Source organism: Thunnus maccoyii, chromosome 8 (assembly GCF_910596095.1).
Source record: "Thunnus maccoyii chromosome 8, fThuMac1.1, whole genome shotgun sequence".
NCBI classification, from domain to species: Eukaryota; Metazoa; Chordata; class Actinopteri; order Scombriformes; family Scombridae; genus Thunnus; species Thunnus maccoyii.
In genome coordinates, this window is record NC_056540.1 from 11,392,170 (window position 1) to 11,407,503 (window position 15,334).

General features: G+C 37.7%; 1 protein-coding gene across 2 annotated transcripts; it reads left to right on the plus strand.

The window, feature by feature from the left end:
- Positions 1 to 500: 500 nt before the first annotated feature.
- On the plus strand, positions 501 to 14,257 carry cdhr2 (cadherin related family member 2). 2 transcript variants are annotated; one of them, XM_042418899.1, is made up of 32 exons: positions 501 to 579; positions 688 to 880; positions 3,100 to 3,156; positions 3,242 to 3,301; positions 3,409 to 3,548; positions 3,642 to 3,692; positions 3,781 to 3,870; positions 4,151 to 4,240; positions 4,334 to 4,456; positions 5,826 to 5,972; positions 6,170 to 6,245; positions 6,341 to 6,450; positions 6,654 to 6,875; positions 6,983 to 7,132; positions 7,239 to 7,400; positions 7,488 to 7,549; positions 7,632 to 7,875; positions 8,165 to 8,404; positions 8,484 to 8,553; positions 8,635 to 9,222; positions 9,366 to 9,437; positions 10,083 to 10,132; positions 10,241 to 10,392; positions 10,518 to 10,614; positions 10,704 to 10,792; positions 10,943 to 11,014; positions 11,300 to 11,432; positions 12,157 to 12,278; positions 12,435 to 12,548; positions 12,635 to 12,718; positions 13,011 to 13,068; positions 13,155 to 14,257. In XM_042418899.1, exons 3-32 carry the CDS (start codon positions 3,102 to 3,104, stop codon positions 13,302 to 13,304), a joined length of 3,873 nt encoding a protein of 1,290 aa, XP_042274833.1. In that variant the 5' UTR covers positions 501 to 579; positions 688 to 880; positions 3,100 to 3,101; the 3' UTR covers positions 13,305 to 14,257. The 2 variants fall into 2 exon arrangements, with proteins under 2 accessions (XP_042274833.1, XP_042274832.1); XM_042418898.1 differs by having other exon boundaries at positions 509 to 880.
- The last annotated feature ends 1,077 nt before the right edge of the window (positions 14,258 to 15,334 follow it).

Here is a 15,334-nt window from a genome sequence, read left to right on the forward strand (position 1 = left end):
CAAAAGTCTGAGACCACTTTCAAGTGAATGGGAAAGTGATCTCAGACTTTTGGACCCTACTTTATAGAACAACCACTTTGCTTGTAGCTTACTTTTAATGATTTCCTAGTGTATTTTCATGTGTAAGACTTCATTTGAAATTGTGGAAAATTAATAAAATATACTAACAAATGTTTCTGTCTGAAGTGGATTGCTGTGCTTTTGTTTTGAGGCAAAAGTGATCGTTTGTGAATGAAGCCTGTGAGCACCAGAGAAGATCATCCTTTGTGTGGAACCCTTTAATTAGGACAGCAGGCCAAAAAGGGAGGAGGGCTTTATTGGGAAGAGCTCATTAGGGAGGTGCATGGATCTGTGCTTTCTGAAAAAAGGCATCGGTCCACTGATTGGTTCTGATGAGACACGTTTTAGAAAGGCCTCTGCTCATGCAAAGAGACTACTGTTATTGCCATGACAACAGAAGCGCCCATTCAAACAAAAGAGCAATTCAGATGCTTCTGGGGTTCTGGTATGGACGCTGGTGACCCACTATGGCATGGGGTTATGCAGTCCTGGTGACAGAGCCGGCCAGCCAATGACAGAGTGAGGAGTTTTTCTCTCACTACTACACAGCCATAATGTAGCCATGTGTGAGAGCAAACGGTTGGATATTTTGAACTTTGCAAAGCTGATCTATTTCACTTTTTACAGTTTTACTGCTGTTGGGTTTCTATGAGGAACAAACACAGGGAGAAGGTTTTGTCACGTTGTACTGGATGTGCGTTTCTTGCATGTGTTAATCATTTATATTTACAACCGTGAGACGATAATCACTAGGAGGACCAAGAGTCAAAGGTCTCATCTAGACATCAGTCAGTGAGAAGCCCTTTGTCAACGTCGTCAGGTAAGTCTGACTGCTGCATTTTTAATTCTATTTACCTTTTTAAAGTGTTAGTGTGGTGTTTGATTGTGTAGTGACAATCTCAAAAAGAACAAATGCAGTTCTCCTTAAAATATGTGTGCTTAAATCTGCAAATAAAAACTAGAAATAGGAAATACATGTGCTGCTCTCTTTGATCCGACGTAGTAAAATATCTGCATAAGATAAAACCAACCAAAAGCCAGATTCTAACTTTATGTCTTTAAGTAGAAACAATGGACTAGTGACAAAACCCTCATTCATATAGATTCAGGGTTCCTTAAATCCTTAAAGGGGAACTGAATCATGAATGTAAAATCAGACTTGTGTCGCAGCTTTTGTGACTTGATTTTGGACTGTTGAAGACTGAACTTGAAGATTAACTTCAGTTGTTTTTACCTCTTAAATAGATTTGTGTGAAATAAAAGGGTTCTGCTTTGTTGCTGTAGTGAAAGTAAGGCAAAATTTCAAAGACGTCCTCAGACTCAGAATTACTCATGTTATACTACATGTTGCTCCTGAGCAATTGCTGGTTTCATTGTGCTCACATTGGAAAACACGACAGATTATCCAATTTAACATCATTTTACACAGTGTAGGTCTACGTCTGCTTCTCTTACAGCAAACCTCTAGCTTTATGAGTATCAAAGTTGAAATCAACACTAAACCATGCAGGGCAGAAAACTGACACTGCTCTTCTCTCTGTACTGAGACTGCCAAGCATGTTATGGCACCTCTGGCGCCACTCCACCCAGTGATGTCACAGCAGGTGTTTTCACATGAGGCAGAACACCTGCTATAATTTGGGTGTAGACAAAGTGCAACGTGCTGTTCAGTTTCAACCCATAGAAATCAGGGCAAAATGCAGTTTTCTCCCTTTGTGATTCCCTTCAAGTAACTTCAATGTGGTTAAATTCTACCAAAAGGAATAAAAATGTTTAATGCTTTAGAAAAAATGTCCATTCATTGATTATAGAGCACATAAATATTGTTACATTATGATAGACTTACAAAAGGTTTTCTTTGGGAAATTATATTGTTAAACATTTTAAAATATGGAGTCATTTTTATTGCTGAAAGTCTGGGAGGTATGTACCTTTGCAACTGTAGCTAAAAAGTACACTGTGTATGTTTTTAAAATTATATAATGCTGTAGACAAGTACTGTAGTTTTGGGATCCAATATAGGATTCCTCAGGTTAGAGCAGAATCTAGACCTGTCAGATCACAAACAATAGTGAGGCAGAAAAAATATAATTTAAGTCACAAACAAGCCCGTTGTGGTTTATTGGACAACATACAGTATAAAGAATAATGCAGCAATAACGCACCTTTTCATTTGTGAACATGACATCAGAAGTCAATATATCACATTTTATATGAAGGTTTAAAATAAAGTTTTTTATACCAAGTAAAAGTGCCACATGTAGATTGTTTCCTTTTCTATGCTATTGTGAAAGTACATATAGGCTAAGAATGTTGTACCCTGTAATTATTTCATATGAACCAGGTAATTAAAAAGTACTTATGCTGAAATTTATTTCTATGTCCCTCCTGAACACAACATCTGTTATCCCATAATATCAATATCCCTGCGCTTCTTACCTTGTACCTACCAGTAGGTATCCAGTAAGAACTTAATTACTACCTCGTATATAAACAATATTCACACTGTTATATGCTGGTTGTGATCTAAAACGTTTCCATAAAATGTTTTGGAACTAATAACAGTGTTGATTTATTTCACCAAATTTTCTAAATAAGCCAAAAGATGAAAATTCCTGGATTCTCTTTTAAAATTTCATAACTAAAATAGGTTTTTTTTTACCTTTTACGTAGAGCTACAACTAATGATTTTCATTATTAATCAAACTGTCAATTATTGTTTCAACTAATCGTTTAGTCTGTAAAATGTAGTAAAAAATGTCCATTCAAGTCATAGTGACTTCTATAAGTTGCTTATTTTGTCCAAACAAAAGTCCTAAAACCCCAAAATATTAAACTTACAGTAACAGAAAAGCAGCAAAGCCTAAGTCACTGTGAGCATGTTAGCATTCTGTGTCAGCCTCACAGAGTCACTAGCACTGCTGTAGACTCTTGAATGATTAACTGATTATTAAAATAGTTGCCAACTAATTTCTGTCGATTGACCTCATAAATGAATTGATTATTGGCTATAAGAATTCTCTGTATTTTTCTTTGCAGGCATGGAGGGGATCACAGGAAGCATACTACTGTTGTGTCTTATCAGCTTAACTAGCGGTGAGTATTTAGTTATTTTTATTGTAATTTTGTCATTATATCTTTGTATCACTACTTAACATTTAAATATTGTGTGTTTCTACAGCAAATAAAAGTCCTTCAATCGATACAGAAATTTATCACGTGTGCGAAGACACCCCCATAGGTATCTATGTGTAAAATACAGAAAACTGTTTTTATTTCACTTTGGTGATATTATGCCTCAGTTTACAGCAAACATTTTTATATGTTCCACTGATGTTATTTTCATAGGTGCCTATGCGTTTACTATAAATGCATCAGACCCAGAAAATGACAGACTAACCTATAAACTCACTGGGCCCAATGCCGTACTCTTCAGTGTGAACGAAAATACTGGGGAGGTATCAGTCAAGAGGCAGCTGGATAGAGAGGTATGGTGTGATGTGGTGGAGAAACCCGTCAATTGTCACTGACTTCATTTTGGTTCTGCATGTGTGTTTTATCAATTCATTTTTTTATTCTAGAGTACTCCATCAATAGATCTTGGAGTTATTGTCTCTGATGGTTCCACTAATGTAAGTCACATTTAAGACAGCTTTAATCATCCATTCCCCATCAATTTGTTCATTATGTTCACAGAGTGCATCATGAATTGTCTTTCAGACACCTGGAACGTTACTTATAGTAATAGATGACGCCAATGACAACAAACCTATATTTGTGAAGGCTGAGTATGATACTGAGATCGCAGAAGTGAGTCAAACATCTTTAAATTCCTTCATTACTTAATTCTTTTAACTTTTATATAGACATGTGTGTATGTATGTGTGTGTGTGTGTGTGTGTGTGTGTGTGTGTGTGTCTTGTTAAATCCCCTGTATAAATTCCTTTAGTTAAACCATATACTCCAAGTCTCTGTGAGAGAAAAGCATTAATTGTGATGTCAAAATTACAACAAAACAATTGTTAATACTGAGCAGGATTATTGTGTTTGATTTCTTGGTTCTCTTCTTTTTTTCCATCCAATTTATCAGAATGCCCCAATAGGTACAACTCTATTTAAGGCGGAGGCAACTGAGGCAGACACTGGAAGCGCCTTTGTGATTAGATACAGCATTGATGAAGTAAGTTTCTTTCTTAAATCATGTAACTCATTAATATTACATTCTGATGTTCCATGAATGTTATTAACATTATCTTTTACACGTGTTTTCTAGGTTACTCCAAGTGAAGGATTCAGTCTATTCAGAATTGTACCCTTTACTGGGGAAGTCATATTAAGAGGAAGTCTAAATTACACTGAACTGAGCACTTTCTATCGATTGAAGATTAACGCAACTGTAAGTATTATGTTTATAGATGACTTTGGGTTTTATAATTTTGTTCTTAATAATAACATTGATACCGACCTGACAGTGCTTTGCCAGGCAGCTGTTGACTAAACACAGTTTGAATGACAATGCAGCATGTGCAGTGAAACATGAGCTGATTTGAAAGTGAATATACAGTTTTCTTGCCACTTAAACCCTCTGAAGCTTTCAATAACAGCTTGTTCTCATATTTAGTATGGATTGCTAATAACGTGCAAAACCTGCCACAAGTGCAGCATCTTTAAATAATTAAAAAAAAAAATTAATCAACTTTTAAAAATCATTGCACGAGCAAGAAAAGTGGAACTACTGGGAAAGAATCCCTTAAAGATGCCTTGATAATCAATACTAACACATAAACATAATGTCAGGGTTCCTTGAATCTTGAAAGCAATAGTTGTAAAGAAATACCAGTTGTTAGAGCAATAGTTCTACCTCATTTGTATGTCGCTTTGAACAAAAGCGTCTGCCAAATGAATAAGTTGAATATTTTGCTATTTGCTTTCTTGCAAAGATTATTACTACTCTCAAATCTGTCGTCAAATATGAAACTACAGCCAGCAAACCTTATGCTTAGCCTAGCATAAAGACTGAGAACAGGGGAAAACAGCTAGCCTGGAACTTTCCAAGGTCTAGTCAACTGTTTTGCCCTCTCTGCTAAGCTAAGCTAACCAACTCCTGTGAAAGTGGTATCAATCTTCTTGTCTGACTCTCAACAAGAAATTTAACTAGTGTATTTTAATTGCAGACTACTCCATATGGGACAGTTCACTTAAGTTAACTAATAATTAAATTTCAAGGTAGACTGAGGAGCATGCTATAACATTTACAGCCAACATTTTGGTCTGTTGAGTATTGAATTCAGCTGTTTTTACATTTACCATGATCTTAATATGAAAATCACGAGTAATTTATTTGATATTAATTATTCAATTGATACAGTGAAAAAATAGTATTTGAACAAGTCAATCAATATTTTATGTCAAAGTTCATTCTGTCTTTACTCAGTGATTATACCACCAAATGCGGAGCTAAATTTAAACACTACTTTTTGTATTTACTAAACAACACTGTCATGCACACAGAATCAAATTTTAAAAATAATCACACTGATTTTTCAGTTTAATTGCATTTCACTTACTGGTTTTATACATTTAAGTTAATTAGAAATAAGTGTCCTGTTTATTAGTAATATCATCCATTATATTTTAACTGATATTATGATTAATCAATAATAATCACTTCACCAATCTATAGTTATTATTGTGGCAAACAAAATCCTCTTTTACAAGAAGGACAACATTTTTGAATTTCAACAACATTGTGTGTCCCACAACAGGATGGTGGAGGCCAGTGTTATTACAACGTAACTAATTTCCAGTCAAGCTCGGTTTTTTCCTTTGTTACCGTTGTGGATGTCCCAGACCTCGACCCACAGTTCCTCGGTCTTCCCTACATTGAGAAAGTTGAAGAGAATTCTGCTCTAGTGAGTGCTGATGGATTTTAATCAGAGTGGAAAAGATGGATTCATATAAATATTCAAAGTGTGAATCAAAAGGAAATGAAAGTTTTACTACAATCTGCAGGCAGTAAGGCTGCTTAGAGTTGTTATAATGTTTATGTGTAAATAAGGAGACTTTCATCTCATTCATCTGATCAGAAAATCTCCTTTTTCTTTGGCAGGGCACTGAAGTGCTTAAAGTGACCGCCATGGACCAGGACATAGGAGTCAATGATAATATAATCTATAGCATTGAAAGTGAGCTTCAACAATTATAACAATAATGATAAACAATAAGTTGTTTGCAGTGAGGGAGTAAGAAAGGTTTTTGTTTTCTTCCCATTGTTTGACAGATTCCACAGTAAATGGCCTGTTTAAAATCTCACCAAATAATGGCATTATATCTGTACTGTCACCAATTGACAGAGAATCCACTGGTGATACTGTTACCCTGATTGTAAAGGTAAGCAAAATCCCTCTTGTAGATTTAAATTGATCACCTGGAATTACTGCCCTCATTGAGGATATCAAAACATGTAGACATTGTTTATTTCAAAGCATTTATGACAAAATATTTACTGAAAAAGAAAACAACCATGAGGAGGAAGAAAAGGAATATGGGAAATGAACAAAACCTCTGGTTATGGTGAAACTCTTCTATTCTAGGCCACTGAGTCTAAACCAAACATCCACGGGGTCGAAGCCAAGACCACTGCACATGTACAGATTAACATCATCGATGTCAACGACGAAAAGCCAGAGTTTTACAAGTGCCGAGACTCAGACGATGATCTCTCCTGTGTGAGGGCGAATAACTTCGCAGGAGAGGTCTTTGAGCACTCGCTGGGGGCTATTCCCATCAACATGACTGTCAGAGATCTGGATAAGGTACAAAAGAAACTCCACAAATGGAGAACATTCTTCAATTAAAAGGTGCATTTTCCTTGTAATGTATGTATAATAAGTATCCAGAATCTTTCTTGGCTTTTTCACAGGTTGCACATACTAAACTAACCCTGGAAGGGCCTGACAAGGATGTGTTTTCTGTGGAACCTCAATTTACCTCGTCAGATAGCATTGTTCAGCTTCTGGTCAAGCAGCCCCAAAAGCTGGATTTTGAAGAAAAACAGCAAATGGTTTTGCAGGTGCTGTGATAATAATATTAGTGACATCTTTTATCTTTTTCGTTGTCACATTTGTGATTTTTAAAGTGCTTTACTAGTCTGAGGTGTTTTCTGTATTGTGGTGCAGGTGATTGCTGTAGATCAAGAAAATCAAAGCTCCTCCTCCACTGCCACGGTTACTATTGAGATCAAGGACACCAATGACAACAGCCCCAAGTTCCCACAAAATACATACAAGTTGCAGGTGGCTGAACACTCTCCTGTTGGGACAATAGTGGCCAACATTACTGTAAGTCCTTTACAGCCTTGAGTTTTAATCAGACAATTTGAACTTGTATGTAAGAAACTCTTAAATACTCTTAAAACTCTTTCATAGGCAGAGGATCCTGACACGATGGATCAAGGCAACATCACCTACAGACTTCTTCCAGAAAGCATGTATGTCTACACTTAAACCAAACTGCAGTTATTCTGGTTACTTGAATGTCAAGACACTAAACAGGCCATATCTGCTTTCCAGACTTCTGTATTTTGATGTGGAGCCACAAACGGGTGCAGTTTATGTGAAAAACAGAACTCTGTTGGATCGTGAGGTCAGATCTCTGTATTCAGCGACTCTGCAGGCCATAGACACTGATGACAAACCCGGCACCACAGTGCTGGAGATCACCGTGACTGACATCAACGACCAGCATCCAGTCATCAACAGAGACTCTTACCTTGAGTTTGTTAAAGAGGGTGGAGAGCTTAAACTTAAGATAGAGGTAACTTCTAATTTCCTTGATTCTTTGTATCAATACATTGATAAAAACCTAAATCACACAAATTTTTAATGAAAAATATGTGATTGCGTGTCTTAACTTTGGTAGATGGGAAAAAAAAAAGCTATTTGAAAGGCAAAACTGTGGACTAATTTTCATGATTTTGGAGATGGAAGACGTGGACAGTAATGTTCTTCCAACATTGTGGCAACAGTTGTTTGGTGTGGAAGAACTTGACTGAATTATATACTCCTGTCTTTACTGTTTCTTCCACCTTGTCTTGTTCGGATAGGCTACTGATGCCGATGACCCCGATACGGAAAACAGCAAAATTGTGTTTGCAATTGTGCCGAGCAAGTACAGCGATAACTTCACCATAGACCCTGACACAGGTGTGTTGACAAACAGCGGTGAACTGGACCGTGAAGCTCTGGACCCAGATATGGATGGAAGGATTGAGCTTAACATTACAGCTACTGACAAGGGTACTCCCCCCTTATCCACCATGGTCAAAGTTATCATCAATGTAGAGGTAAGTCTTGTAACCAATTATTGGTGCTTTGATGCTACTGATGCTGCCTCTACTGATGTTTCCATTTAATGCATCCCAGGACGTCAATGACAACAAGCCAGAATTTGAAGCCTCCTCTTACAAATTCTCTGTTAAAGAAGGAGTAAAAGGTCAGTATTTCACTTTGCAAAGAGCTTTCAAGTCTTCATAACTGTTGTTAAGGTATTCATTTTATTTTTCCATCCAATCAGGTGCATTTGTGGGTTCTGTCTATGCTGAGGATTTGGACCAAACGACAGACTTTAACCGCATCTCTTTCAGGATCATTGAGGGAAGCTTTGGCAGTTTTATCATTCGCACCTTTGCAGAGGAGAGGGGTTACAGGGGGAACATCACCGTGGACCCAGACATTGAGCTGGACTATGAGAGCAATCGCAAGCACTTCAAGCTGCGGGTGGAGGCCACAGATCTGGAGCAGAAAACAGCTGTAAAGGACGTGGAGGTGGAAGTGTTGGACGTGAATGATGAGAGGCCCGAGTTCAAGCCGCCTTCGCCTGTTGTGAAAGTGAAAGAGAACACCACCATCAGCGAGGCTATTGGGAATTTCACAGCGCAGGACAAAGACGGGAACCACTCACTGATCTACGAGCTGGAATCCATCAATTGTAGATGCAACGGCTCTCTGGCACCTTGCGACTATGTTATCCTGGAACCGACAGGGGAAGTGAGACTCAACCCGGAGCACGTGTTGGATTATGAGCTATGTGACCAGGTGTGGGTGGAGGCTCAGGTGGTAGACAAGCACACAGAGAAAGGAGAGAACAACAGTGTCAAACCAGGTCAGCACTGGGTTATTTACAGATAACAAAAACATTAGAGCATCAAGTATAATCAGTGAAAGCATGAAAATACTCAAATACAGACCTACAAACACACATCCCACACACAAGCTGTTTCACTGTTTTTCTTCGGATCATTTCAGAACGAATGGAGATCATCATCGAAGACATCAATGACAACACTCCAGAATTTATCTACTCAGATTCTGTGTATGGTGAGTGTATATCTGAAATTGTAAGTAACATTTTTCAGTTTCCAACCTTGTGACACCTTGCACTTGCATATCTCTCTTTTTACACATTTTATTTTAATAATGTTTTGTCCTGTGAAAAAATCCAGGAATTCTCAAGAAAAAACAAACAAACAAACAAACAAAAAACTAATTAGAGGATTATGCCAAAGCAATCTTAGCTCATGGTCCACTTACAAACTTTTAATCGTATCACATGACCTTCATCATTGGATGGAGTTTGCTCAGTTGTCATAGAGAAAGATCTGTTGATGTGCTATAATGTTATATAATAATAATTATTAAAAACACACACACACAAAAGATAGTTCTGTTTATATGTTTTTTCCCCCTGTCCTATAAATTGTCTGGTGACCCCTCACACTAATCTTGGGAGGGTCCCAAACCGCTGATCTAAAGTGACACTAGTCAAATTTACAAGAAATTCTCTTCTGAGCAAGTCATTTAAATAAATAAACTTTTTCTTTTTGAACAGGTGTAAAAATCATACAACTTTGGGGCTGAATTTCATCATTTTTGTCACTTTGACTGTTTTGAGAACATAATAATCTAAGATTTATTCCACTAAATTTAAAGTTTAATAATGTTTTTCCTTCTTTTGGAATTAAGTTGTGGTGTCAGAAAGTGCAAGTAAGGGGACATCGGTTGCAGGAGTCACTGTGAGTATGAGTGAAATGCAAATGCCTGACATGATTTCAGCTTGTCATTGATATACTGTACGTGACATGATGTCTGGACATTCTGCTCGTGTCTCTTGCTGCTCTCAGGCTACAGACCGTGACTCTGGAGTAAATAAGCAGATTGAGTTTAAAGTAACATCAGTGCTCTTTGAAAATACCATGAATCAAACAACTACCCAGAGGATGCTGTTTGAGGCCGTCACCACACAGCAGAGGGATGTTTATGTCGGGATTATTCAGTGAGTACAAAGTCATCCATCAGCATCATGCTGCCATAACTCATTCTGGTCTAAACACATGTTTATGTTTTCTCACGAGCTTTGCTGTTTACTGCTGCACTCATGGTTTCTCCACATTCACACAGAACTACTGAAGTGCTTGACCTGGAGCTAAAAGGGAAGTATTTGGTAACAGTTAGTGCAACTGATACTGGTGACCTCTCCACCAACACTGTACTGGAGGTGAGTGACTGAAATCATGCAGCTGAAAACAGCAGGCGGACAGTAAGACTGCACCTTTTGTCAATATTTCTGTTCTTTCTATATTGCAGATTTTCACAGTTGACAAATCGTATAAAGTTGTACTTCGATTTGTATCAACCCAAGCTGAAGTTGAAAAAAACCTGGGTACCATCATCAGGTACATATCTTCATGCTATACTGTAAATTAGTAACCTGGTTTTATTTTTGAGAGTTTGCATCTGATGACAGGGAATTGAAAGAAGTTTTTCTAACGTGTTTAGTTAAATCTAACCTGACTTGGTATTTTCTCTCATCTCTACATTCCCAGGGCACTTACTGCTGCCACCAAGGCTGCTGTTGAAGTTGTTTCAATTGGGCCTGACTCTTCTGAAGAAACCAGGCAAGTAACTTTTAAGATTACCTCTAAATTTTAATTACACAGTCTGTAAATACCAATACAGATAATAAATTATTGGCTGGTGTTTTCACTAGCATACATGGACTGTTTTTGTCCACTAGGTGGTGCCAGTGTTCCTTTAGACAATCATATTGTTGAGGGTGAAATATTTACTGATAATAGTAGATGATAATTATAGCAGTGTAATATTTAGATTTTTAAAAAGCTGAAATTGTTCATTTAGCTTCATTTTTTTAAGTGTGTAAGTAAGTTGTTCTCCTCTATCAGAGCGGGTGGCTCCATCATGGAGGCATATTTTGTCTATTCCAACGGAAGTGCTCTCGCCTCCAATGAAGTGGAAAAGATGCTCTCTGATCCTGAACATTTTCCTGTACTGGGACAGTTGGGCCTCACGTACATTGTAAGTCATGAGCAGTTTCATTTTCTGAAAGCTTTGGTCTTTTCTCTGTAGTGAATCCTAGCTGCACTTCATTCAATAACTTAATTAAAACAGTATGTACATGACCCTTGTGACTTTTTGGAGTAGATATCTATCATTTCTTCTCCCACTGCCGCTGCTGCCTAGTTTTGCATTTTACCAGAAGAGATTATGTTTTATCCGAGACAGTGAATCTCTGAAAATGAACTCCAAGTTAAACTAAATCAAAGTGAGTAAGACTGCCGTTAACTGCAGTAGTTTCTTCTAGCCAGCAGTCCCTTTTACAGCCTAGATTCATGATATTGTCACTGTATCTGATTTAAAATAGAGTATACAAACTTCCATGCAGTGATCAATCACTCAAGTGAGTTGTGGAAAAAACAGTAATTAGATTGAGAGATTGCTGCAAATGTGCAACATATTGATGATATAATTAGCCTCTGATTCAACAACATCCACAAAGCTGTTAGTCTGTCAAAACATTTTTATGTTTATTTGCACAAAGTAATCATACTGTCCTTCAGCAATAATCAGACTTTATTAACAGTTGAGGGCAGGTGGACTTACAGAATGGCAAGGTGTCAGTTAATTGTCTTCATGTTTGAAATATAATCAAATTGTTCATACACAAATAAAGATAAAATAAATGATTATCATAGTAGGTGGTTTTGTTTTACTAAAGAAAGATTTCTTTCTTGTGTTTCAGGGGCAGTCTTCTGTGCAGAATCCAGAAGTAGACCCTCTGCAGTACATCCTGCTGGGGATAGTGGGAGGCCTCGTCATCGTGATGGCTGTCCTCACCACTTCACTGGTGTGCACTCGCAGAAAGTAAGAAACGCATTTGGAATAAACAGGAAAGGACGGGACAGGACGCATTGTTAATCCCAGTGGCTTCACGTTCCTGTTTCCAAAGTATTGTCAATATAAAAACATTTATGAAAGGTTTTATTAATCAACTCACTTCACTCTCACTTCACTCTACAGCTACAGGAGGAAGCTAAAGGCAGCTAAAGCCATGAACTCTGCATCCATGGTGACTTCTGACAACCAGAAAGGCGGTGCTGTGGTGCCTGGAACCAACAAGTACACCATGGAGGGGTGAGAAGACGATAGCCTCTCCATTAACAAAGGAATATGAATGAATGAACAATAGGACTTATTTTTGACTCCATGTTATTCTTTAGGGCTAACCCTGTACTCAACCTCAACTTCGACACAGCCATGGTCCTGGACTTAGATGAGGAGTGCTCAGATGTTGACAAAGTCAGGTAAAGAAAACCTTCCCTTGACTATCTTCACCATCTGTTGATGGCGATTGTTTTCACGCTGGCCACAGATTGAGAAGGTGGTGGCTCACGCTCCTCTCTGCTGTAGCAGTATTGGTTAATAAACTTGGATTGTTTCCAGGTGAACGTTTTATCATAGTGTTGTGATGGAGAGCTGTCTTTAGGCTCTGAGCAATGCCATGTGACCTTTATCCAAATGAAAAACCTGAACACTCTTCTTCTCAAATGATTAACTGTACATACTGTATGTACTTTGCTCCCTTTCCCACTGAAGCCTCAACTCCCTGGACTACAGTGATGACATGTCTGAAAAGAATTCACAACCCACCATGGTGAGTCTGAATTACAACTCATCTTCATTTGTACTTATGAATATTAGAATGTGGTCTAATTTTAAAACTTGTCTGCTGCTCATTAGAATATGATCCTGGAGGAGGAAGAGGACAATGAGCTACCAGATTACATTGAGCCTCTGGGTGCTGCGCTGGCTCAGCAGGGCCAGAAGAAAGGCTCCAACAATGTGCATATGGGTTTTACTAACCCTGCATTCAGCACTACAGACCTGTAATGGAAATAATCATGATAAAGACACTGACCAGAGGCCTCAGATGGACATATGTTGCTTCTCTGTAGTCAGGTTAACCAAATTGCCAATCAAGCATTGATGGTGTTGGATGAAGACCATACGTCTTTAAAAAGCCTTCTGTTCTGTACCAATGTATTATTAAGCTTCTAGTATGGCTTATGCACAATATTCATGGCATCTAAAATGATGAGTTGTCTAAAAATTCAGTTCAAGTAAAGCAAAAAGGAAAACCAAAATGGAAGGTGTTACTCTGTGATAATAACAATATAATGATTTATTGATCGAGAACTGTTTTGTTTGTTGAACAATTGAAGGAATACTTTTGGGAAATATGTTTATCCACTTGCAGAGACTTAGATGACAAAAATTGAAACCACTTGCCTGCTGGATGTTGTTTCATATTCAGTGCAGAGACACGAGAGAGGTATTGATCTTCTCATTTAATCCTCTGCAAGAAGGCGAATAAGCATGTTTCCCAAAGTGTCAAACTCTAACTTTAAAACTGTCTTCACACTTAAACTTCAATCAAATCAAAATCAAGATTATAAAAATTGGACAACATCTATGGGAAAACAAGCAAAACATTATTTTGTTGCACACATGAATCACTTTATTTTTGTTAATATATGAAGCAATGGTTTAAAAACTGTTTGGTTTGCTTTGAAATAAATTATAAATAAGCTAAGTCAACATACAATGCTAATTACAAATGCAGCCTGTTCTACTCTTCAAAAGAAAATCAAGGAGAAAACAATATTGTGAATGAACATCCTTATTTCTAATCACAACCAAAAGGTTTAACATGAAGCATGTTGTTGTCAGTGTTTGCTTTGGGTTTGAGATTCTTGTTTGCTGAAATAAAACTTCATGCAGTTTGAGCTTGTGAGCTTGTACAAGCAGCAGATTGAAAATATACTGACATCTAAATGAATGTATCACAAGTGCAATCTGTGAATAAACAAAATTTAAAATGTGGATTTGATCCCAATTTTATGGAATTAATGTGTGAACACCAACATCACTGAAACTGTAACAACCTCTGAGATAAAACACATTAGAAATTATTTGCATCATGTAATTTACAACTGAATCACTAATCATGGCATTAAATTACACTAACTAGGAATGACTAAAACTACCCTCCTATCGGGAGTAGAATGATCATGATTGTGCTCTTGTCATAAGTACATTTTCATACTTTTCACAATACAAACAAGTCAAAGCATTGTGCCAAATCTAAAAGCAGAAGATGAGACATACAAACACCTGCACTAATGGTAGGGACTCCTTCCACACACACATCAAGGCAACATTTAGATCCATTTTAATTCCCACACATCCTAAAAAAAACGACCTCCATATTGTAACGACTAACCATGAGGTCATGAATCACAATCAAAAACTGTAACTCTACTATCATCTTTCTCTGTCCGAGCTGCGTTAAGCTTTTTAGCAACCAAGAGGAGGATAAGCTTGTTGCCATGGCTTCATATTGTCTGAGGTGCATCAAAAAAAGCATCAACAGCAAAAATGACTCAGTGGACATCTGAATGGTCTGAGTGAAAAACATTAAAGGGGAAGAGCCAACGATGAAATTGATATATCACCCTCATTTTTCCATATGTGGACATGTTAAACTGCCAGTCTGTGTGGCGAGAAGTCACAGGAAATTTATGAAAAAAGATTGAGCCAAGAAAAAAGAAACACATAAACATCTTGTATGGCTGATTTTCAACTTTTGTCCTTTTTTTTCTGTCTTGAGTGAGGATTTGTGTCTCACACTTTCAACACCAGTAAACCAGTGAAAGCGCTGTATCACAGGTTGCTGTAGATCAGATGTAGTTGTCATATGATTTTCCAGCACAGATTTTTCTCTCCAAGGCAGCTAATTGTTGCCTTCTGACACGACTCACTCGGTGGTATGAGCTCTGGAGCAACAGTGTGGCTGCTGCACGTTCTCCATCAGCAGGCGGAAGGGGTTTCTTCTGCGTCGACTCACCTTGCCATCCTGC